The 25,730-nt window shown below is 41.1% G+C and overlaps 1 protein-coding gene across 4 annotated transcripts in view; it reads right to left on the bottom strand.

The window, feature by feature from the left end:
• Nucleotides 1-10,203: 10,203 nt before the first annotated feature.
• The window catches only part of LOC140716924 (D(2) dopamine receptor A-like), a 95,869-nt gene continuing 80,342 nt past the window's right edge, over nt 10,204-25,730 (bottom strand). For 3 of the 4 annotated variants that reach the window (XM_073030036.1, XM_073030034.1, XM_073030035.1), the window contains 4 exons: nt 23,411-23,607; nt 22,126-22,210; nt 19,349-19,702; nt 10,204-11,792 (listed from right to left, as the gene is read on the bottom strand). In XM_073030036.1, the coding sequence (XP_072886137.1) occupies nt 11,596-11,792; nt 19,349-19,702; nt 22,126-22,210; nt 23,411-23,607 (833 nt within the window). In that variant the 3' untranslated portion in view covers nt 10,204-11,595. Of the gene's footprint in view, nt 11,793-19,348; nt 19,703-22,123; nt 22,211-23,410; nt 23,608-25,730 lie in introns of all 4 variants that reach the window. The other variant, XM_073030037.1, reaches the window with a different exon arrangement.

Genomic DNA, 25,730 nt, shown 5'->3' with positions numbered 1-25,730 from the left:
GACATAGTCTCTACTCCAGTGTGACAAATTGCTCAGCTTACATTTTGTCTTGTGTTACTGTTTGCATCAGAGAAATATTTAATGTATTTATTTAATTTTACTGTGTGGAATAAGCCCTTCCGGCCCTACTAGCTACACCGTCCCAGCAACCCCAGATTAACCCTAACCTAATCAAGGGAAAACTTACAGTGACCAATTTACCTACCCAGTATGTCTTCGGACTGCGGGAGGAAACAGACGCACACGGGGAAAACCCACACATTCCATAAAGCCATGAGATATAGGAGTAGAATCAGGCCACTTGGCCCATTAAGTCTGCTCCGCATTGAATCTATTCACAGAAACACCTTCGTCACGCTAACTGCTACGCACGCGCCCATTTGTCTGATGTTTTCCAGTAAAGGAGACTAACTTTACAATTCATCCCATTTTAAGAGCTAGTTATTAAACAACTGTTCCAGCAGCCTTATCCACAGAAAAAATTATCCGTAAACAACAAGGATGAAGAGAAATCTTGAACCTTTTCCACTCTGTGATATAGTCATTTAGATTTATTAAATAATTTGAGGATTTTCAGACAAAATGTTTTTGTAACTAATTCAGAGTGAACATTATACTCTTTTAACATTTTCCATGTCTAATTTCTGTGTTTTAAATCATCTATCATAGCATAATTTGTAAAAATATTAACCACAACTGCCTAGTTTTATTGGCAGTTTTATTACTTGATCTCTTGCACTTAGAGAACAAATCATCCATATTATAAAGTGCAACATGTCTTTCTTTCCAGTGCTTCTGTCTGTAAGAACAACCTGGGCCTTAATGCTTCTACCTGGCTGGTGACTGATTGTTCTTCCATGCTTCTCTGTCACTGAGAGGCACTCAACACCTCTCTCAAATGGAGCAAGAAATAATCCACAAGAGGAACTCAGTGCATCAAGCAAACTCTGTTGGAGGAAAGGAATTACCGGTATCAACGACCCAGGTCGAGTTTTATTTATTTACAGGTACAACACGGAACAAGCCTTTCAGCCCAGCAACCCACCAGTTTAACAACACACACAAAATTACTGGAGGAACTCAGCAGGTCAGGCAGCATCTATGGAAATGGATGAACAGTCCCTTCTTCAGGACTGGAAAGGAAGGGGGGAAGATGCATGAATAAAAAGGCATGGGAGGGAAAGAGGCTAGCTAGAAGGTGATAGGTAAAGCCAGGTGGGTGGGAAAGCTAAAGGGCTGGAGATGAAGGAGTCTGGTCGGAGAGGAGAGTGGACCATAGGAAAAAAGATAGAAGGGGACCCAGGGAAAGGTACAGGCAGATTAGAAGAGGTAGGAAGCCAGAAATAGCAGAGGAGAGGAGGGGGGGATTTTTTTTTTAACTGGAAAGAGATATTGATATTCATGACATCAGGTTGGAGGCTACCCAGACGAAATTTAAGGTTTGCTCCTGAGGGTGGCCTCATCATGGCACAGGATGATGCCACAGACTGACTTATTAGAATGGGAATTGAATAGGTGCTCAATGAACCTAACATAGCCAATGAAGAGGCTGGCATAGCTGAGGCCCATGCAGGTTCCCATGGCAACCCCTTGAGTCAGGAGAAAGTGTGAGGAGCTGAAGGAGAAATATTTGAGGGTGACGACTAGTTCCGGCAGATGGAGGAGGGTGATCGTGAAGGGGAACTGGTTGGTTCTTTTATTGAGAAAAATATGGAGAGCTTCAAAGGCCTTCCTAATTGGGATAGAAGTGTATCAGGACTGGACATCCATGGTGAAAATGAGGTGGTCAGGGCCAGGGAATTGAAAGTTACTGAGGAGATCAAGAGCATGAGAAGTATTGCAGATGTACATAGGTGGGAAGGGACTGAACCAAGAGGGATTGAATGGAGTCAAGGTTTGAGGACACTAGTTCAGTGGGGCAGGAGCAGGCAGAGACAATGGACCTAACTGGACAGTCAGGTTTGTGGATCTTGGGTCGGAGGTAGAAGTGAGCAGTGCTGGATAAGGGAACTATGACAGCTTTTGGGAGTTCTCCAGATTTGATGAGATCAGTGATGATGTTGGAGCTAGGTGGAGTGGGGTCCTCTTCGAGGCATAGGTATGAGGAGGTGCCTGAGAGATGCTGCCTGGCCTCAACAAGGTAGAGGTCAGCCTTCCTACAGCAACAGTACCTCCTTTGTCTGTGGGTTTGATGATAATGTTGGGATTGATGCAGAGAGAGTAGAGGGCACTGCATTCAGATGGGGTAAGGTTCGAGGAGGAGAGAGGAGTGTTGAAATTGAGTCAGTTTATGTCTCATTAGCAAATAGAGATGAAAAGATTCAGGGCAGGTAGAGAATCAGTGCAGGGTGTCCAAGAAGAGGAGGAGGGTCATTGGTACGGGATGGGAAATTCTTGCCAAGGGAATGGGTTCAAAGATGGAGGCAATGGAAAAAGAGTTCAACATCACAGCGGGCATAGAACTCACTGAGGTGTGAGTGAAAGGGGACAAAGGTAAGGAGGCCCTTGCTGAGTACAGAACATTCCACCTCAGAGAGGAGAAGGTTCGTGGGGATGGTTAAGACACAGCAGGGATTAAAGCTGGGATCAGAGGGATGAGGAGTTCTGGTGGCACCAGAGGAGAGACGAGGGTTGTGGTGTTCGTGGAAGGTGGGGTGGGAGGAAGACCAAGGCTCTGAGGATCTTAGAGTTGACTGTGGATCTTGAGAGATACAGGGTTGGAGAGTGGTGGTGGGAGAAGGGGAACCTGGGGGCCCAGAGGCAGCGAGGAAAGGCTCGGCCTAAAAGTGCTGCTGGTCAAAGTGCAGGCTGGAGCTGGAGCTAGGGGCAAAGTCTGAAGGTGCCTGGAGTCATAGAAACCAGTGGAACCTGGTTTCTGGATCTGCTCGGGGTTGTTGGCGACAATTGTATCACCAGTTTGCCGGTGTCCAGGGCCATTGGAACTCAGCTTGGTGTTGGTGAGATCCATAGTCTGGGGGCATGTGATTGAATCGACGTCCAAGAGAGAAGCAGCAGTCTGGGGCTTTCCAGGGCTGTTGGAACCAGAGTTGGAGATGGCAGGAGTCACCAATTTAACCCTAGATTATTCACAAAACAATTTACAATGACTAATTAACCTACTAACTGGTACCTATTTGGACTGTGGGAGGAAACTAGAGCACGTGGAGGAAACCCATGCAGTCACAGGGAGAACGTAGAAACTTTCCGACAGAGGATGCCAGAATTGAGCTCCAAACTCCAACGTCCTGAGCTGTAATAGTGTTTCACTAACCACTACGCCATCGTCAGATCCCGCAGTCCAGATGTGGGGTTTTGGCCTGAAGCTCTGACGGTTCCTTTCCTCTCACAAGTAAGACGATAAGACATGCCTTTGCAGATGAGCTTCAAAAATGCTGCTTGACCAGTTGAGTTCCTTCAGCAGATTCTTTGTTGCACCGAATTCTAGTTCTCTTGTGTCTCCATGATAAAATGGTTCTCCGTTCAAGGCATTTTAAACAGAGGCCAAAGCTTGTTTTCATGCAGCAGACAACTCAATATAAATTAGTGGGTGTAACTTTCTTGGTCATCAGACTTGAGTGCCTCTGATCTGGCCCTCAGCAGATTAAGGATCTCATGGTTCATCCAGGGCTTCTGGTTGGGGAAGACTCTGAATGATTTAGTGGGGACACACTCATTTACAACTGTTTTTATAAAGTCTATGACAGCCATGATGTATACATACAGAGGTTATAATGACCACCGAGCTCAATATACTCCAGAAAAAAGCAATCTGCTTGAATGGCCACCTGACTTTCAATGTAAATATTCACTTTCCACCACTCTGCCATTACTGATTAACTGGACTCTGAAAATTTACACTCATTCCTCAATCATACTTTATTTACTTGTGCACAAGGAGAACACACTGTTCTGAAGTTTGAACAAAGAATGCATTTTTAATGCAGAATTTAATCAGAGTTACAGTTAACGAGCATCTCAGAATCTGTGTATTTACAAAATCAATTGTCACTCACAATACAAGTGTTAAAAGTCAATAGAAACTGCAAGCTAGCAACTGTGATACATACTTTGAAGTTAGTGAAGTAACTCTCCCCTAGTTGGTGTGTGCCTTGCATCCTTTGATCGCATCCTTATCTTGTCTCCGTTAAGCCCGGTATAGAAACATCAATGCCCTTGTATAGAAAATCCTACAAAAAGTAACGAATACAGCCCAGAACATCATGGGTAAAATCCTTCCCTCCATTATACATTTACATAGAGCGCTGTTGCAGGCAAGCAACATCCATCATCAATGACCCCACCACCACTCAGAACATGCTCCTTTCTCACTGCCACCATCAAGAGGAAATTACAGGGGTCTCGGGACTCACACCACCAGGTTCAGGAATAGTTATTACCCCTCAACCATCAGGCTTCTGAACCAAAGGGGTTAACCTCACTCAACTTCACTTGCCCCATCATTGAAATGTTCCCACAACCTATGGGCTCACTTCATTTTATATTCTCATTATTCATTTATTTATTTTTCTTTTGTATTTGCAGTTTGGTGTCTTTCACACATTGGTTGTTTTTCTGCCCTGTTGGGTACAGTCTTTTATTGATTTTGTTATGGTTCTTGGACTTACTGAGTATACCTACAAGAAAACTAATCTCAGGGCTGTATATAGTGACATATATGTACTTTGATAATAAATTTACTTTGAGTTTTGTACTTTGAATGTTGAAATAGCTCCACTCTCCTGCTGTGCAAAGGGAAGCTATGATCTTCAAAGTCCTTTCTTGCCTGGACTAACTGCACACTATCCTTGCCTGGACATTGTCCTTACCTTCACCTTGCGGCAACTTTTCCAGCTGTAGCTGCATTGTGTACCATCCACAAAATGAACTGCGATAACTTCCCAACTTTTCAGCAACACCTCCCAGACCTGTAACAACTACCACCTTCAACAACATAGACAGCAAGCATGGGAATAGCATTACTCACAAGCTCCCCTTCAGATCACACACCATCCTGACCTGGAAACATGTTGCCGCTGGCAACACCTTCACCTTCACCAACAATACTGGGGAGCGCTATCATCTCTTCAAATGTAGTTAAGAAAGCCAGCATTGCGCACATCTCACAAATGACTGAAAGCAAATTAATGCTTGCATAAATCTCTGATATCATCAGATAATTATGATTGTAAGACATTGTTAAAGAAATGCTCTAAAAGTAAACCACGACAGTGAGCCTGACATCAGTATGGAAAAACTATTGGAAAGTCTTCTAATGGACAGGATATACAGTATAAGTATTTGGACAGACAGTGTGGCTTTGTGCATGGTAGGCCATGTTTAACTAATCTTACAGAGTTTTTTGAGGAAGTTACCAGGAAAGTTGATGAAGGCAAGACAATGGATGTTGTCTACATAGACTTTAAGGTATTTAACAAGTCCTGCATGGGAGTTTGGTCAAGAGGGTTCAGTCACTTGACATTCAAGATGAGGTAGTAAATTGGATTAGACATTTGCTTTGTGGGAGAAGCCAGAGAGTGGTAGTAGATGGTTGCCTCTCTGACTGGAGGCCTAAGACTAGTGGAGTGTTGCAGGAATTGGTTCTGGGTCTATTGTTGTTTGTCTTCTATATCACTTATCTGGATGATCATGTGGTTAACTGGATCAGTAAATTTGCAAATGACACCAAGATTGTGGGGTGCAGTGGACAGCAAGGAAGGCAGTGAACTTGCAGTGGGATCTGGACCAGCTGGAAAAATAGGCTGAAAAATGGCAGATGGAATTTAATGCAGGCAATTGCAAGGTGTTGAACCTCAGTAGGACCAATCAGGGTAGGTCTCACACAATGAATGGTAAGGCAATAAGGAGTCCTGTTGAACAAAAGGATCTGAGAATACAAGTCCATAAATCATTTAGAGTGTGTCACAGCTAGATAGGGTCATAAAGATGCATTGGCCTTCATAAATCAAAAGTATTGAGTACAGGAGATGGGATGTTATGGTGAAGTTATATAAGACATTGGTGAGGCCTGATTTGGAATATTGTGTGCAGTTTTGGTCACCTACCTACAGACAAGATATAAACAAGGTTCAAAGAGTGCTGAGAAAATTTACACAGATGTTGCCGGGTCTGGAGGGCTTGAGTTATAAGGAACGACTGAATGAGTTAGGACTTTGTTCCTTGGAGAGCAGAAGATTAAGGGGAGATTTAATATAGGTATACAAAATTGAGGGGTATAGATAGAATAAATGCAAGCAGGGTTTTTCCACTGAGATTGGGTGGGACTACAACCAGAGGTCATGGGTTAAAGTGAAAAGTTTAAGGGGAATATGAGGGGAAATGTCTTCATACAGAGGGAATGAGCTGGCAGATATGAGCACAATTTCAACGTTTAAGTTTGGATAGGTACATGGATGGCAAGTATAAGGTCCGGATGCGGGTTGAGAGGACTAGGCAGTTTAAAAGGTTCAGCATGGACTAGATGGGCTGAAGGGCCTGTTTTTGTGTTGTACTCTCTATGACTGTATGGGTCATTTTAAATTATACTTGATTAGGCTGGGGTTAAATAGGTGGGTTGCCGGGTGGTGCAGCTCATTGGGTCGAAGGGTCTGTTCTGCATTGTCTCTAAATATAAATAATTAAATATTGATGGTGGGTCAAGCTTTTACTGACCATTCCAAAATGCCTTTACAGATAGAAATATTGCTCAGTTACATATAAAACACACCATGATGCCATAGTAGATTTTCTTTCCTGAAGAACATCTGACAACCAGTAGAATTTTTATGATAATCCCTTAGTTTTATGCCTACCGCTGTGGTTATTGTCATTTTTTGATTGTTATCATTTATTTAATTATTTGAACCTAAATCTCTGAACTCATGTGCTGGGATCAAATCCAGTAATGTTATACTATCAAAAACATAATCCTTTCCATTCTACAAATTATAAACACATTTGCTATATCAATAAACTAAAACTAATCTATTTTTTTCATGTTTAAGGAGTCACAGAAAGTCCATTTCTCAAGGCTATATCCCACATTAATAGTGACAACTATATTGTGCATTATGCAGTATACACAAGATTCCTCAATGTTATTATAGCCAGGGAGGGATAGTGAGGATATGTTCCCACTACCCATTAAATGCTGCCAATGGCGAGCGTCTCAAATAGTCTCTGACAACCTAGACCAGCTCCTAGCCTTCGCGTGTGCTTAGTAGCTAAGCCACAGTGGAACTAACTCTACTGACAGGAGAAGGGGCAACGGTAGGTTACTCGTTCCTTAAAACCAATTGCTTTGGGCAGATGGGGCTCATCAGCCATGGTTGGCAGCTCATCTAGGAGAAGGAAAACTCTGATCTCAAACTTCCACTGATGCGGCTATACCCAGTCATGTGGAAGGCTTTGGGAGTAAAGCCTGGGGGAGAAATTTCCAGAGATGGAGTCCCTAAGGCAGATCAACACTGACTGGCAACTCTCTTGTTGACACAATTGGTGCCAAACTGTATTGGTCTCTGCCATTCTTTTGAATTCATCAGCTGCATGGAGAGGGGGAACCTGCTACATGGACAAAATTCTGCTCTTCATATCATACTGTCCTGGCTTGTGAACCGCGTATACAGTTGGGATGCAATATCCATGGTCGACGACCGAAGGCCTCCAGTGGTATACACAACAAATCTGCTAGGTATTAACGCATCATCAATGTGTTTTGTTGAAGTGATCATCAGAAATTGATACAGTAAACTACTGTCCATGGAGGAGGTGAATTTCTGATTCATCTGAGGGAGGTGTGTTGTAATTATATTAATGCTGCTTGAAGTCGAAGGACAACAAGCAGCAAAACAAACCAGAGCAGCCAATACTCCGAAGGTTTTGAATCTACACATGAAATTGGATTTTAAACATTTAAGGATTGAATAAATCTAATACGCGAGTCAATTCATTGAATGAATTTTTGTTGTGTATTTTCAAACTTTGTCCTTCAAGTAAATAAAATAAATTTGCTGTTGCCATGCCATACTTACATCATATTTCCAATAATTTGCTGTGATTCATTTTACCAAACAGTTTTTTTCTTTGGCATTGTACAAGGTACCAGCTGTCAAACCTTGGGAGGATCTGCTGTACAAAAGATCCTCCAAGGAATGTTCTGGATTGTGTCACCACAGCAACAGGGCTTCAGACAATCTACAAATCCAGGAACAAAATACACCACTGGATAATATCTTGCAGCCTAAAACTGGTCACACACCATGGACAGACTGAAGAAATAGCTGATTCTGGACTAGCAATGGGAGATATTTTTCAATACGTTTATCACTTAAATCTCTACAGGTCTGAGGAATAACCAATCACTGGTTAGGCACCTTCCTACTATTCTATAATCCACAGTGTTTAGCTGGAGAGTGGTTAACCTGTGGAATTCTTTACCACAGGCAGCTGTGGAGGCCAAGTCTTTATGTATGTTTAAGGCAGAGGTTGATAGCTTCTTGATTACTAGTCAGGGCATGAAAGGATATAGGGAGAAGACGGGAGATTGGAGCCGAGAGGAAAATGCATCAGCCATGGTGAAAAGGTGGAGCAGACTCGAATGGCCAAATGGTCTAATTCTGCTCCTATATCCTATGGTCTCATAGTCTTGTGTTCTATGCCATGGTATGGGGTTTGTCCCTGTATTAGTTCTCCCCCGGTGAGAGGGTTCATCTCTATGTGACATATACGTAATGATCTCTCCAGCTTGGCAATTGCCTCGGTGTTGGGCTCAGTAAATCTACAAACAAAAGCCTGCCTTCTCTGTGTAGATGCACAATTTTTTATTAATTCCTTCACTTTGTAGCTGCAGAGAGAAGGAGCTAATATGAACGGCAATCAGTTTCATGGCAATTTATCAAATTAATCCAAAGGAGAGGGACATTTTTATGACATAGCAAATATATTAACATATAATAATATCTTGATTAGATTTTTACCAAACAGTTAAACAATTTAAATACATCACTAACCAAGTAATTGGGATTTGTGGAAGATGTTATCCTTCCTATTTATACATATGAAATGTTTGCTATTCATGCAGCTTGGCTATCTAACTCTGTTTTCATTCTTCTTGCTGCTTCATATAATGTTTCTGTTTTAATCAGCTTTTAGCTGAACTTGTGATCTCAGCAGTTCTTGTAGGGTTATCATTCACAGGCCATCTTAACTTTCTTTGATGAATTGTGAAAAGAAGTCTTCTTGAACTTTTGTCTATAAGGTGAATGTTATTCTACAATACTGTTAAGGAGTTATAAAGATAAAGGACTGGCAATATATTTTTGAGTTAGGATGGTGTTCTTGCTCACCATCTGTTATTCAATATGTTTGAGTTTGTGTGTGTGTGGGAGATGTCAAAGGAGACTTGGCAAATTAATCACGGCATCTTGTAAATGGTGCAAATTTAGACACAGTGGCAAATTAAAAATCTAGACAGGGGTTCCCAACCTTTTTTATGCCATTAAACAAGGGGTCTGTGGACCCCAGTTTGTGAACACCTGATATAGGTAGGGTGATGGAGGGACCACAGATCAATCAAGCACATTTGCCCTAAATGGTGATGGGATTTTGGAGTGCTGGAGATGCCAAAGCATTCAATCATACTCTGGATGAGGTTTGGAGACGGTGGAAAGTACCAATTTCTTGAAACGTACTCACAATGACATAATAAAATATTATTTTATATATTCATTGCAATGCATGTAATGATTGGATTTGATCCATTGTCATTTTATAACACTGGTCCCATCTACTGGGGAGATGGACATTAATTTCAATATTGCTCAGATTGAGGAAATCAGCGCCTTTTAGTGATCACGTACAACTGGAGACTTACAAAATTCAAACAGGATAAATCAGCAAGAAATATGGGTACAAGTAAAAGTGAATTGCAATGAATTGGTAGCTGATTCTAGGTCTCTGAATAATGTGTCCTAGTAACTAAAAGTCTGTAAATGAACTGTTTAATCAGGATCACAACCATGTGAAGCTTGTATCACATGGGTGATCTTGATGACTGGGCCCTTAATTTTAAAGTCATAATACAAGCATTGAAATATTTTAAAGCAGTGGTGAATGAAAGAACGTCAGATCATGGGTGGTACCAGTGATATATCTCCATCACCTGGGACTATTGACAAGAAATAAAGACAAAAATTCTTGCAACCAATGCAGATTTCATTAATGCCCTTTTACTCAATCAGAAAACATCATTTCTGGAACTGCATCAAGCATTTAGAAAGTGCCACACACCGTCAAAAAATGTCTAAAGTACAATATTACACCTTACAGTGCAGTGAAATGATATAGCTTACATAGAGTATATGAGTCAGAATATCAGTGAATCTCTTGTTACTAATGTTCTTCCAAAATTGCTCAATCTTCGGTATCAGTATTTTCATTTATCTCTATGAATATTCTTTCCTCATCCCCTATCCTTTAGCATCTCCTCCGCAATGAATCTTTTCCAGGTAAGATGTTTGGCTACTGATACATCAACGTTTCTTACCCAAGAATTTTTAACATTAACTGTCATCATGTGAACTTCACCTTGCGAAGTTGGTGGGGTTTCACCTTCTTGAATCACCGTAGCCAATGTGGTTAAGTTATCTGAATTATACATTGAGTGTCCACAAGCTATCTGATCTTAGAGAGCATCATGGCCCTCTCACCTAGCTTTCCAAAAAGAAATCTCACATCAGGAACCAGAATTGCATTTTCCTTGCTAGAATGAGGACGTCAAAGAAAAAGCATTGATCAACTACCAACATCAAACTATTGCTTTGCATAACATTCCAGTTTCTCAATATCCCATAGGCATGAAAAGGGGTAGGATGAGACAAACACATTTTACCTAATGTAGCTGGAATTTGATCTCAGCATCATTTGACCTTGCCCAATATGGTCTGCGCATCTTAAGAAGAGCCTTATGATTTTCCTACCTTTAGTATGCCTATTCTACATTAGGTATAAGCAAATACTGACTAGTCTTACAACCTTTGTGATTGATCTAAGGCAACAAATACTACAGAAGATTCCCTTTGGCATCCTGGTGTTGGATCACCATATCTTGTTGCCATGCTATTGAATAGTTTCTTGTTGTTCCAAGCTTGTATTCAGAAGTAGGCGAGTAGAAGATGTCCTTCAACATTTGTCCTTTACTAATGAGAATCCATTTGCTTTTTAGTTACCATTACGTAATTCCACTGACTCACCTAATACAGAGTTCAAAGATGACTGACCAACTTTGCATGGTCATGGAGTAATAATTACATGTAAATTTTGGCCATGCAATTGGACTTTTCACATTACAATGTTGACTATCGATGTTGAAAGGTCAGATCACATCACGCACAAAACCCCATCTCGTCCTTGATGAATAAATTTCTCTTTCATCCTTTGTCCATTCATTTACTTATCCATACCGACACACAAGACAGATTTGGTTTATGTGTAAAGAAGTGTGTCCACAGTGTGTCATTGACAAGCAAAAGCATCATTGTACACTTTCAAGGTAGAGCTTATAAAAAGGGAGTGTGATACATGATATCCTTTGGGTATTCTTTAGCAGTGGAGGATTTTGATGAAAGCTTTTCTGAACTCTATATTGAAAGTGGTATAAATGATCGGGTTCACAGCACTATTGACGTAACCCAGCCAGGTGAAGGCACTGTACAAGGCTTGAGGAATGTTGCATTTTTTACAGTGCTTGTTAAGGATATGGGTAATGAAGAATGGCAGCCAACATATAATGAAGACCCCTAGAAACAAGAAAAGCAGAGATTAATATCCAGCATTCGAAGTACACCTGAAATCTGATAAGGAAGTTGGTCAGATCCCTACCTTCTCCTGCCCACCTTCCCTTCTGCCTCTGTGAAAAATATCTTCAAAGTGAGTGGGAGGTGGAATGATTGGGAAGCTTTTAAAATCCAACAAAAGGCAACTAAAAAAGCTATAAGATGGGAAAAGATGAAATATGAGGGCAAACTAGCCAATAATAATAAAGCAGGATACCAAAAGTTTTTTTTTCAGTTATATAAAGAGTAAAATGGAAGTGAGAGTGGATATTGGACCACTGGAAAATGGTGCTGATGAGATAGTAATGAGGGAAAAAGAAATGTTGAACAATGTGAGGGAAGAGAAATGAGTGCAGTTACTATTACAAAGGAGAAGGTGTTCACAAAGCTGAAAGACTTAAAAGGTACGTAAGTCACCCGGACCAGATTAATTGCACCCAGGAGTTCTGAAAAAGGTAGCTAGAGATTGTAGCAGCATTCCACAATCTCTATCTGATAATTAAATTTGCTGATGACACTACACTGATTGGCCTCATCTCAAATAATAATGAGGCAGCCTACAGAGAAGAAGTCATCACCTTGACACAGTGGTGTCAAGAAAACAACCTTTCCCCCAATGTCACAAAAATAAAGGACTACAGAAGGAACGGAAACGGGCTAACTCCTATTGACATCAATGGATCTGGAGATGAGAGGATGAACAGCTTTAAGTTCCTTGGCATACACATCACCGAGGGTCTCATGGGGTCTGCACATACAGGCTGTGTGGTGAAAAAAGCACAACAGCATTTCTTTCACCTCAGACAGTTGAAGAAGTTTGGCATGAGTCGCCCAGTCCTAAGGACTTTCTACAGGGGCACAATTGAGAGAGCATCCTGACTGGCTGCATCACTGCCTGGTATGGGAACTGTACTTCCCTCAGTCACAGGACTCTGCAGAGAGTGGTGCAGGCAGCCCAGTGCATCTGTAGATGTGAACTTTCCACTGCTCAGGACATTTACAGAGACAGGTGCATAAAAGGGGCCCGAAGGATCATTGGGGACCCGAGTCACCTCAACCACAGACTGTTCCAGCTGCTACCATCTGGGAAATGGTACAGCAGCATTAAAGCCAGGACCAACAGGCTCTGGGACAGTTTTTTCCACCAGGTCATCAGACTAATTAATTAACGTTGATACAATTGTATTTCTATGCTATATTGACTGTCCTGTTGTACATACTATTTATCACAAATTACTATAAATTGCACATTGCACATTTAGACGGAGACATAACATAAAGATTTTTACTCCTCATGTATGTGAAGGATGTAAGAAATAAAGTCAATTCAATTCACTTAGTAATGATCTTTCAAAAATCATCGGGCTCTGGCATGGTGCCAGAGGACTGGAAAATTGTAAATGTCACTCCACTCTTTAAGAAAGGAGGAAGGCAGCAGAAAGGAAATTATAGACCAGTTAGCTTAACCTCAGTGCTTGGGAAGATGTTAGAGTCAATTGTTAAGGATGAGCCTGTGCAGTACCTGGAGACACGGGACAAAATAGGACAAAGTCAGCATGGTTTCTTTAAGGGAAAGTCTTCCCAGATGAACCTGTTGGAATTCTTTGAGGAGATTACATGTAGGATAGGTAAAGGGGATGTAGTGGATGTTGTACATTTGGACTTTCAGAAGGCTTTTGACAAGGTGTCACACATGAGGCTGCTAATTAAGTTAAGAGCTCATGGTATTACAGGAAAGTTACGAACATGGTTAGAGCATTAGCTGATTGGTAGGAGGTAGTGAGTGGGAATAAAAGGATCCTTTTCTGGTTGGCTGCCGGTGACTAGTGTTGTTCCACAGGGGTCAGTGTTGGGACCACTTCTTTCTAAGCTGTATATCAATGATTTAGATGATGGAATAGATGGCTTTGTTGCCAAGTCTGCAGATGATACAAAGATTGGTAGTGTTGAGGAAACAGAAAGACTACAGTGGGGCTTAGACAGATTAGGAGAATGGACAAGAGAGTGGCAAAAGAAATACAATGTTGGAAAATGCATGGTCATACACTTTGGTAGTTGAAATAAATATTCAGACTATTTTCTAAAAGGAGAGAAAACCCAAAAATCTGAGATGCAAAAGGACTTTGGAATCCTTGTGCAGAACAACCTAAAGGTTAACTTGCAAGTAGACTTGGTGGTGAGGAAGGCAAATGCAATGTTAGAATTCATTTCAAGAGGTCTAGAATATAAAAGCAAGGATGTGATGTTGAGGCTTTATAAAGCACTGGTGAGGCCTCACCTTGAGTATTGTGAACAGTTTTTGGCTCCTCATCTAAAAAAAGATGTGCTGGCATTGGAGAGGGTCCCGAGGAGGTTCATAAGAATGATTCCAGGAATGAAAGAGTTATCATACGAAAAACGTTTGGTAACTCTGAGTCTGTACTCACTGGAATTCAAAAGGATGAGGGGGGATCTCATTGAAACCTTTCGAATGTTGAAAGGACTAGATGGAGTAGATGTGGAAAGGATGTTTCCCATAGTGGGGGAGTCTAGGACAAGAGGGCACAGCCTCAGGATAGCAGGGCATCCATTTAAAACTGAGATGCAGAGAAATTTCTTTAGCCAGAAGGTGATGAATTTGTGGAATTTATTACCACAGGCAACTGTAGAGGTGAAGTCATTGGGTGTATTTAAGGCAGAGCTTGATAGGTTCTTGATTGGACACAGCATCAAAGGTTACAGGGATAAGGCTGGGGAGTGGGGCTGAGGAGGTGAAAAAAGGATCAGCCATGATTGAATGAACTAATTCTGCTCCTGTGTCTTATGGTCTTATAAAATAAGTCAAAGTCAGCATGGTTTCTGTAAAGGAAAACCTTGCCTGACAAATCTGAAGGAGTTCTTCAAGGAAGTAATAAGCAGGGTTGACAAAGGAGAGGTAGTGGTTGTCATTTACGTGGATTTTCAGAAGGCATTTGATAAGGTGCTACACATGAATGTGCTTAGCAAGATAAGATCTTATGGCTTTACAGGAAAGATACTGACATTGATAGAGGAATGGCTGACAGGCAGAATGCAATGAGTGGGAATAAAAGGGGTCTTTTCTGATTGGCTGCCAGTGACTAGTGGTGTTCCTCAGGGGTCAGTATTGGGACCACTACTTTTCACAGCTTGTCAATGATTTGGATAATGGAATTGATGGCTTTGTGGCAAAGATTGCTGATGATACGAAGATAGGTGGAGGAGTAGGTATTGCTGAGAAAGCAATGCAAGTTCAGCAGGACTTGGACAAATTGGAAGAATGGGCAAAAAGTAGCAGATGGAATACAGTGTTGGGAAATGTATGATGCATTTTGGTAATAGTGCAGACTATTATCTAAATGGGGAGAAGGTTCAAACATCAGAGGTACAGAAGGACTTGGGAGTCCTCATGCAAGATTCCCAGAAGGCTAATTTACAGGTTGAGTCTGTGGTAAAGAAGGCAAATGCAATGCTGTCATTTATTTCAAAGGAATATAATATAAAAGCAAAGAGATAATGCTGAGGCTTTATAAGACACTAGTCAGGTCACACTTGGAGTATTGACAACAGTTTTGGGTCCCATATCTCAGAAAGGATGTGTTGTCATTGGAGAGAGCCCAGAGGAGGTTCACGAGGATGTTCCCAGGAATGAGGAGCATTTGGCAGCTTTGGGCCTGTACTCAATGGAATTTAGAAGAATGCAAGGGAATCTCATTGAAACTTACCAAATGTTGAAAGGACTAGATAGCGTGGATGTGAAGAGGATGTTTCCTGTGGTGGGGGTAATCAAAACTAAAGACCACAGCCTCAAAATTGAGGGGTGACCTTTCAGAACAGAGGTAAGGAGGAATTTTTTTTTAGCCAGAGAGTAGTGAATCTGTGGTATACTCTGCCACAGACTGTGGTGGAGGCCAAGTCCATGTATAAATTTAAGGCAGAAGTTGATAGTTTCCTGATTGGTCAGGGCATCAAAGGAAATGGCAAGAAGGCAGGTGTATGGGCTTGAGTGGGATCTGGGATCAGCCATGATGGAATGGCAGAGCAGGCTTGATGGGCTGAATGGCCTAATTCTGCACCTATGTCTTATGGTTTTAAAACTCTGCCTACTCTAATGTTGTATACACCATATCCCTTTCACCCATCAGTTCTGAGTCATTGCATAACATCTTTCAAGTTTCTTCTGAATCTGAGGTGAGGCAATATGTCCAAATTGAAATATATTGTCAAGGCTGAAGTCTGCACCCTAGAGATGCAATCCTTCACCTTCACAACAGTGATGGGTTTGTGAGGCCGGGGTAGGCCCTGGAGTGGGGATCTAGTGGTGATGGTCAGACAGGACGCCAAGTACAAACAGAAGTGATTCTACAGATGCTGGAAATCCAGAGTACTCATCCCCCTTGCTGGATGAACTCAGGAGGTCAGGCAGCATCTATGGAGAGAAATAAATAGCTGATGTTTAGTGATAAGACCCTTCATCAGCACTGGAAAGGAAGGGGGAAGAAGCCAGAATAAGAAGGTGGGGGAAAGGGAGATGAGTACAAGCTAGAAGGTGACAGGCAAAACCAGATAAGGGGAAAGGTAGAAGGGTGGTGAGGAGGAATGAAGTGAGAAGCTGGAAGGTAATAGGTGGAAAAGATAAAGGGCTAAATAAGAAGGAATCTGCTAGGAGAGGAGAATGGACTATGGGAGAAAGGGAAGGAGAAAGGGTATCAGAGGGAGGTGATAAGCAGATAAGGAGAAGAGAGAGGGTTAAGAGAAACTGGAAATTTGAGAAATCACTGTTCATTCTATCAGGTGGAGGCTACCCAGACAGAATACAATATATTGCTTCTCCAACCTGAGAGTGGCCTTACTGTGGCCTCATTTTGGGCTCTTCATGAGTTTGGAATTCATAGCCACACAGCTTCAAGATCAGTGACAACAAAAATGTGATATATACTGAGACATCCAAGGCCAGCGAGTACCAATCAACCAGTTCAGTAATACAAACCTTATCTAAGGTGTTCAGGCATTAGTTAAGGGGCATCTGCCTTTAGCTAGGGTTTGATCTTGAACTGGTATTTAGCTTGGTGATTCCTCTCACACTCCCCACCCTATCTGCTTGAGCCCTCTATAGCATTTAACCACTCCCCTGGATCTCAATTTCTGCCTTTTGCTTGCCATGTCTTTCCCCCACCCAAACCCTTGATCATATCTATGACCTCAGTCCCCTTTCCACAGCTATCCTTTTCTTTTAATCTTCAGATTAGATTAGCCTTATTTGTCAAACATACATCGAAATATACAGTGAAATGCATTATTTTGCGTCAAGAATGGGGACAGTCCACAAGTGTTGTTATGCTTTCAGTGCCAATGTAGCATGCTCACAACTTACTAACCCTAACTCATAGATCTTTGGAATGTGAGAGGAAACCGGAGCACCAGGAGAAAATCCACGCAGTCACAAGGAAAATGAAGCAACTCCTTATAGACAGTGGCAGGAATTGAACCTTGATCCTACAACTGGCACTGCGAAGCATTACATTAACTGCTATGCCACGTGCCTTCATGGCCTAGGCCCAATCCTTCACGTGCCATCTCATGATGAATCCTCAGAGGAATGGCCTTTGTGTGTGATGGTGATTAATCTATCATGCAAGGTTCCTTAGGCCTTGAATGTGATAGAATATTACTTCTGGAGGTTTCTTGCACAAAGCTGATAAGACCATCCCCACCACACCCCTCCTTCCAAACCCCATGTCCTGCCATCCAGTTTAACACCGATCCAAGCACTGCAACACTTCTAGGCAACTGCCTACAGAAACTCCTCAAGAAGTATTAACAGTGTTGATAGAGAAAGGTGACCTATTAATCTACACAAACAAAGCACTCACTAAGTAAGCAGGAAGAATATCAGAGGTTAGTCTAAAAAACTATAATGACATTGGGGTGGGAAGGACAGTTTGTGCCAAATATTTCTTTTTATGCCATTATGTCTTTCAATTTCTTAGCAAATACAAGATGCTTATGTGACTTGTTTTGAACTTTAAGGGTGGTAACCCCTTACTTTAGATTTCTCACCTCACTTTCCAATTTCCTTGCAAATTCTTTTCTTTCTTTACAAATCAATCTCCAGAAAAAAAAAAGACATCCTCCACCAATAGCAAGGGAATCGTCTAAGGTTAGAGTTGAAACATATGCTGGATCAGTTTTAGTAGGCCCATGTTATCACTTGAGGGAAAATTCTTCAGCCATACATAAACATGATTCCTTTTTGCTTCAGTCCTAGGATCTTGCTAATTAGCAAGTTTATTTGCAAATAAGCTAGTTGCAATAGTAACTAGTCAATAAAGATCCCTCAACTTCAACTTTCCACAAGAAAATGCAAATCCCTTGCAGAGATTAATTTTATCCCTTTCTTGTAACGGTCAAGATTGCAGTGCTTCCCTTTGAGGTCTCCAATGAGGACCAAGTTTTAGGAAGCTTCCATGTATTCTGCAACTATCAGTAATTAGTTGAAACTTTCCAACCTCATTTCTTGTCAGATTCAATCAATAATGAGGGATAGGTGACTGTGTCCATAAGACATAGGAGCAGAATTAGGCCATTTGGCCAGCCCATCATGTCTATCCACCATTCCATCATGGCTGATTTATTATCTTTCTCAACCGCATTACCTTGCCTTCTCCCTGTAACCTTTGATGCTCTTGTTAAACGGTAACCTACAATATCAACCTCCACTTTGAATATACCCAATGACTTGTCCTCTACAACTGTCTGTGGCAATGAATCACACAGACTCACTACCCTCTGGCTAAAGAAATTCCTCTTCATCTCTGTTCTAGATGGATGCCCATCTATTCTGAGGCTTTGCGCTCTGGTCCTAAACTTTCCCAGTACAGGAAACATTCTCTTCACATCACTCTATCTAGATCTTCCAATATCTAATAGGTTTTCAATGATATTCCCCCTCCTTCTTCCACACTCCAGTGAGTATAAACCCAGAGCTATCAAACACTCCTCTTACATTAACCCTTTAATTCCTGGGATGAGTCTCATGAACCCTCTCTGGACCCTCTCCAATGCTAGCCCAATCTTTCTTAGATAAAGAGCCAAAAAGTTCCAAGTGTGGTCTGACAAAATGCTTTATAAAGCCTTCATGTTACTTCCTTGCTTTTATATTCCAATCTTCTCAAAATGACTGCTAACATTGCATTTGTTTTCCTTACCACTGACTCAACCTGCAAGTTAAAGGAGTCCCAAGTCCCTTTTCACTTCTGATTTTTGAACGTTCTCCCCTTTATTCCTTAAGTGCATGACCACAGACTACTCTACACTAGATTCCATCTGTTACTTCTTTGCCCATTCACCCCAATGACAGGATGTTGGTTACTCTCTGCATTGTGCCTCCACAACCAACATATACTTCCTAGGGTTATTAGATTCCTTCTTCCCATGGTTAACCATTCCAATTAAAAGATATTTGATTTGCAACTAGCTAGAATCAGAAATGAGAAAATGAACAAAGTCAAGGCAGTACTAACCGAGGACAATGGCCAGCATCTGAGTGGCCTTTTTCTCCTTTTGCTGGGAAAGCTTCCGCTTGCTCATGCTCTTGAGCGATGTTCTTGTTTTACCATTTGGCATTGACTGGATCTCAAAAGCTTTGGCCGCTTTGCTTATGTTTTTGGTGTTCCCATTCTTCTCCCCTTTCACCGGGCTGCCCGCAGGAGATGCTAGGCTAGAACTAGCACCCTGGTTGGAGGGAGTAGGCACAGCCAGCTGGCGGTTGGCGGCTGCCGTTTTGAGCTTGGGCTTCTCTAGTGGCGGGCTGGCAGAAGACATCATCTCCATCTCCAAGTCATCTTGGTGGTTGACAGCCTCCTGCACCAAGATCAAATGTCCCAAAACAAAACCAAATAAATACCCAAAGTGCATGCCAGGCCAGTGTAAACCAATAACTATTGAAATGGGACCCTGTAAGGGTATGAGTAATTTTGTCACCAGCTCCAGGAATATTATGACAGGAAGAGGCCATTTGGCCCCAGAGTCTGTTCTGTCATTAAATCTGATACCTCAGCTTTATAAACTGCTCTAGAATATCCCTTGATAACTTCGTCTATTGATTGACTACTTTCTGGTGGAACCAATTGTTTCAACGACCGCAGCTAATAAGAAGAATATTCTGGATATATTTTGCTGAAGGTATCACATTTGATCTCCTTAAATGTCCAAGTTCCAATTTTAAGATTATTTTCCGTTGTTCTTGATCTCTCCATTAAAGCATGTTGTTTAACCACTCCGTCAAATCATTTTAGCATTTATAATTCCACAATTAAGTCTATACAAACTTATTTTATGTGCTCTGTTCTGACAATTTAACCATTGTATTTAACTATTTAACCATTAAATTGTTTAGAGCATTGGTTTCAATTTGATCAACCTGCCTTGTGCCTCCACAGCTAACATATACTTCCTAGGGTTATTAGCATCATCTGTCGCTGGTTGTCCAGAAGCCTTCTGTGAAAGTTTTGCCCTACACTTCTGTTTGTGTGGAGGAGAAAGGGAGAGCAGAGTGCTAAGACATGTCTTTCCTCTATTCATTTTCTAGTTCCCCCAATATAAGCAAGTAATGTTCCTAAAATGTTCTGATAAAAGATCAACAACATGAAACATTAAATTGGTTTCTGCCTTGCTGAGTGTTTCCAGTATTTTCCATTTTTAATTCATATTTCCAGCAATTTTTTCTTTTGTTTTTCAATTGAAATGTTATATTTGAGTCATTCTCAAATAAGTAAATCTGTTTACCTGCCAATTCCACCAGCATCTTTAGAGTTGCTGTCCTCTAAAAGGAAATCAAATTTATTCTACTTAGCAAAATGTTCAGCACAAAATGCTCATGTTCCAGAATATGGCAGATAGAGCATAATACAGCACTGTGCAGGCCCTTCGTTGTCCCAACCCTTTAATCCACTCCAAAATCAACCTAACCTTTCCCTCTCACATAGTCCTCAATTTTTCTTTCATCCATGTGACTCTTAAGAGACTCTTAAATGTCCCTAATGTATCTGCCTCTAACAACACCCTTTCTACACACTTGCCACTCTCAGTTTTTAAAAATATTCCTCTGACATCCCCTCTATACTTTCTATATGTAAAGTTACATCCCCCTGAATTAGTCATTTCAGCCTTGTGGAAAAATGTCTCTGACTGTCCACTTGATCTATGCTTCTTGTTATCTTGTACACCACTACATAGTCATCTCTCATCCTTCTCTCTCTCTCCAAAGCGGAAAGACCTAGCTGGTTCTTATCTTCATAAGACATTCTTTTTAATCCAGGTATCATCCTGGTAAATCTCCTCTGCATCTTCTCTAAAGCTATACTTCCTATAATGAGGTTACCAGAACTGAACACAATATCCCAAATGAGGTCTAACCAGAGTTTTATAGAGCTGCAACATTACCTCATGACTCTTGAACAAATTCCCCACCTAGTGAAGGCTGATACACAATATGCCTTCTTAACCACCATATCAACTTGTGCTGCAACTTTTAGGGATCTATGGATGTGAAGTCCAATATCTCTCTGTTCACCCACAGTTTCTCAAGGAGAGACAAGATAGGATGAATTTGCTTCTCCTTAGAGAAGAGCGGGTAGAGAAAAAAATTATGTGTTAGTATAATGAGGACTTTTGCTGAGCTAACATTTTTCCATTGACAGTAACCAGAAAACATGTTAAAATAATTTTTAGAGAAGCTAGCACTGAGAGAGAAACTTTTTTTTTTAATCCAACATACTATTTTGATCTGATTACATGGCTAAAGGACAACAGAAGTTGATCCAACATACTATTGTAAAGGGAATTGGATTTCCCATTAAAATGGCAAATTTTGCAGGGCCTCATGCAAGAAGCAAGGTGGTAGGACTAAATAGATGGGTTCTTCCGAGTCACCACAGCACAATGGGCAAAATGGACTCCAAAAGCATCTGATCCTATGCATATGGTTAACGATGGAATCAACTGTGATATCAATGAGATGATCTGACAGGGCAGCAGCACAATAGAAATAGGAAATTTTCCCAAATTAAGTTCGTATGACAAGAAGGAGAATACTGGTTCAGACCATGTTTACCTCAGATTATAACTCTTAGCCACAGTGGAGCAGGAATGCTAAAATGAGCAGATAGTCCCAAGAGTTGGTCTCTAGTTCCCAATATTGCCACACAATTAGCAATATAGTTTCCAGCTGTTATCTGCTCAGGCAGCTTGGCATGACTATACTAATTCAACAAGATGATCATATTATAGACACTCACCACTTTCTTTTTATTGGTGGGGAAACTCCCATTTGATTTCACAATCACTGTACACAGCTGCACATCTTCTGGGTGGGTACATTTATCCTAAATGCAAAAATGAAATGTTTATTCCACTTGGAAAGTCTTCCCATTTTGAATAATTTTCCAAATTCCCCATTATTTAAGCTGTAAACCTAGTGGAGGTAATAAGGTAGTAAAATAGAAAATTCTTGCCCAAGAGATAGGAAGTTAGATATATTTATTATATTGGACTATAAGCCATCAAAATGAGTTACTTTGGAGCATAACCTGGTTGTAGCAACAGATCAAAAGTTATTTTTGTGAAAATATCTTAAAAATAGAATTAAAGTGAATCTCCAGGTGATGCATTTTTATAAACTGTGGTTGTGGGAAGAATCCTGCCAGAGGTATCTGAGGAATTCTCTCCTCTTCCAGTTATTCAACAGGATTGATTTATTTGCAAATATATAATTGGAATATGAAGATGTCCTCTGTCTAAAATATGTTATCTCCAGCAGTGCAGCACTCCCTCAACATATTGTGTACAATTACATGGAGCAAAGGTGCAGCTGGTGGATATGAAACTTCACAGCTCCATTGACTGGCTTTAATCTTGATCTGCATTGCTATCCCTGTGGAGTTTGTGTGTTCTCCCTGTGACCAGGTGGACTTCCTCTGGGTGCTTTGATTTCCTCCTACATCCCAAAAATGCATGGGATGGTCAAGGGACATGTATGAAGGGAGTTGAGAAAGCAGCAAGAGTAAAATAGGTTAGGGAATGGTGAGTGTAAAAACAGTGGTTGATGGTCAGCATTGATCTTATGGGTTGAAGGGTCTGCTTCCTATAATTCTATAAGTCTCATACCTCCAAGAGGACCACAACTTTGTCATAGGGTTTGGAGGCTTGTGTGCCTCAATGACCTGGAGAACTATATTGGCTAGAGTCAGGGACCATGTGCTTTGATTCTTGGTAGGGTCACCCATGCCAAACAATTCAAAGGATAGAGGCCAGATTAGGAGTGGTCCACTAGTCCTCCAGGTTTGGAGGTTCAGCTAACAACCCTGACTGGTCAAAAAATAATTGTTATAGAAACAGCAATTAAGAATCTTTCTGTACAGACAGAGGTGAGGGACCTTCATTGCTGCTCTAAACTCCAGTGGCGTAACGAGCAGTAAATATAAGTCTCATTACAGGACTTGAAATCGAAACTAACACTCTTGTACCTCATATGCAAAAAGTAATTGTATAAATGTGCAAAGGATGCCTTGCTTCCAACAGTTTACCTTTAACGGTGCCTGGATCTCTGACTCAAACCTACTGCTTCTCTTGGTGTTCACTCGCTTCCTCCGTTTCCGTAGCACTATGTAAATCTGCACATACACCAGCAGTGTGACGATGAAGGGAATGAAGAACGAGAAAATGGACGAGTAGACCACAAATTCAGGGTGGTGGATAAGGCAGGTGGCATCATTCATGGTGTCTGCAAATTAGACATGTTTCAAGGATTATTCCACACTCACTAACCCAATCTAGACTTTCACCAATCAGGTATAGTTCATAATGTGAAATCTAATGGGATTCTTATCTTAAGAACAACATCCTTTCGCAGCTGCGAGTTCCATTGGCCTTGAAAAAAAATCTTTTTCTCTTTATTTTCCTGAGTTGGCCTGTTTTCAAAATTCATATATTTTCATTTAACTCATCCATAAGTTAGGTACCATCCATTCTTCCTTGCCCATTTATTTTTTGCTCCTTTATTTTTTTATAGTAGTTGTATGCTCTTTATATACATTTTATATCCAATGCATTTACAATTAGTTAAGCCACTGCTGTGATGTAGGAAGGTCATCACTGAACTGTACAGAGCAAGCTCCCATAAAGTAATTATTAGTGAACAAGTAATTGATTTTGTTTTTCTTGAGGGGTAAATATTGGCCAGGGCACCAGGCCCGTTCTTCCTGGAAACAAAAACATGTCTTATGAGGATAGGTTGAACAAGCTTGGGCTTTTCTCAACAGATAAAAGGAGGATGATAAGTGACTTGATAGACCGTAAGACATATGTAGGAGCAGAATTAGGCTTTTCAGCCCATCGTGTCTGTTCAACCATTCCATTATGGCTATTTTATTATACCTCTCACCGCCATTCACCGGCCTATTCTGTCACCTTTGACACCTTTACTAATCAAGAACATATCAATGTCTGCTTTAAATATACTCAATGACTTGCCCTCCACAGCTGTCTGTGGTAATGAATTCCATTGATTCACTACCCTCTGGCTAAAGAAATTCCTCGTCACCTCTGTACTGTGCTATAATTTTCTAGGCTCTATGTTTTATGATCGAAAACCAATTCATCTTCCACATTCCCCTAAGAGGACACTCATGAACATTTATATCAACTCAGGTTTAAGATGTGGACAAACATACAATACTTGTGACAGAGTAATTGCTCAGATACCTATTCCAGGCTAAATTTACATTAAGGTCTGTCCGGTGGGTCACTTGATCCTATAAATGACACTGAGGCCCAAATGCAACCACTGAGCCACAACTTACGCAAAGTGCTGATTGGAAATAGCTTCATACTACCATGTAGTATGGTTAACTGATGCATCTTATCTCACCAGACTGGACCTCAGCGTCTATTCATAAAAGAAACAGCATAGAGGGAGGTTATTGGAACTGTGTCAGCCCTGGAAGAGCTACTTAAGTGGATGCCACTCATCTGCATCTAAGTCTGACTCACAGCTTTACAGATTAAGACCATAAAACAATAAGACATAGGAGCAGAATTAGGCCATTCGTCCCTTCAAGTCTGCTCCGCGATTCCATCATGGCAGATTTATTATCCTTCTCAAACTCATTCTCCTGCCTTCTCCCTGTAATTTTTAATGCCCTGATTAATCAAGAACACATCAACCTCCACCTTAAGGAAACCCAATGACCTGGCCTGCATATCTGTCAGTGGCAATGAATGCAACAGATTCACCACCCTCTGGGAAAAGAATTTTTTTCTCATCTCTGTTCTAAATGGATGTTTTTCTATTCTGAGGCTATACCCTCTGGTCCTAAACTCCCCCCACTATAGGAAACATCCTCTCCACATCCACTCTGTCTAAGTTTTTCAGTATTGGATAGAATTCAATGACATCCCTCATCATTTTTCTAAACTCCAGCAAGTACATGCCCAAGACCATTAAATGTTTCTCATATGTTAACCCTTTCATTCCTGAGATCATCCTCATGAACCTCCTCTGGATCCTCTCCAATGCCAGCAGATCTTTTCTTAGATAAGGGCCCAAATCTGCTCTCAATACTCCTAGTGCAGTCTGACTAATGCCTCATAAAGCCTTAACATTACATTCTTGCTTTTGTAGTCTAATCCTCTTGAAATGAATGCTAACTTTGCATTTGCCTTCCTTACCACCAATTCAATATGCAAGTTATCCTGCACAAGGACTCCCAAGTCCCTTGGCACCTCTGATTTTTGAATTACTGCCCCATTTGGAATATAGTCCATGGCTTTATTCCTTCTACCAAAGTGAATGGCCATACACTTCTCTGAACTATATTCCATCTGCCACTTCTTTTTGCATATTCT

The sequence above is a fragment of the Hemitrygon akajei genome, chromosome 26 (genome assembly GCF_048418815.1).
Source record: "Hemitrygon akajei chromosome 26, sHemAka1.3, whole genome shotgun sequence".
NCBI classification, from domain to species: Eukaryota; Metazoa; Chordata; class Chondrichthyes; order Myliobatiformes; family Dasyatidae; genus Hemitrygon; species Hemitrygon akajei.
The sequence above is the reverse complement of the archived record's forward strand: the minus strand, read 5'-3'. Positions and strand labels throughout refer to the sequence as shown.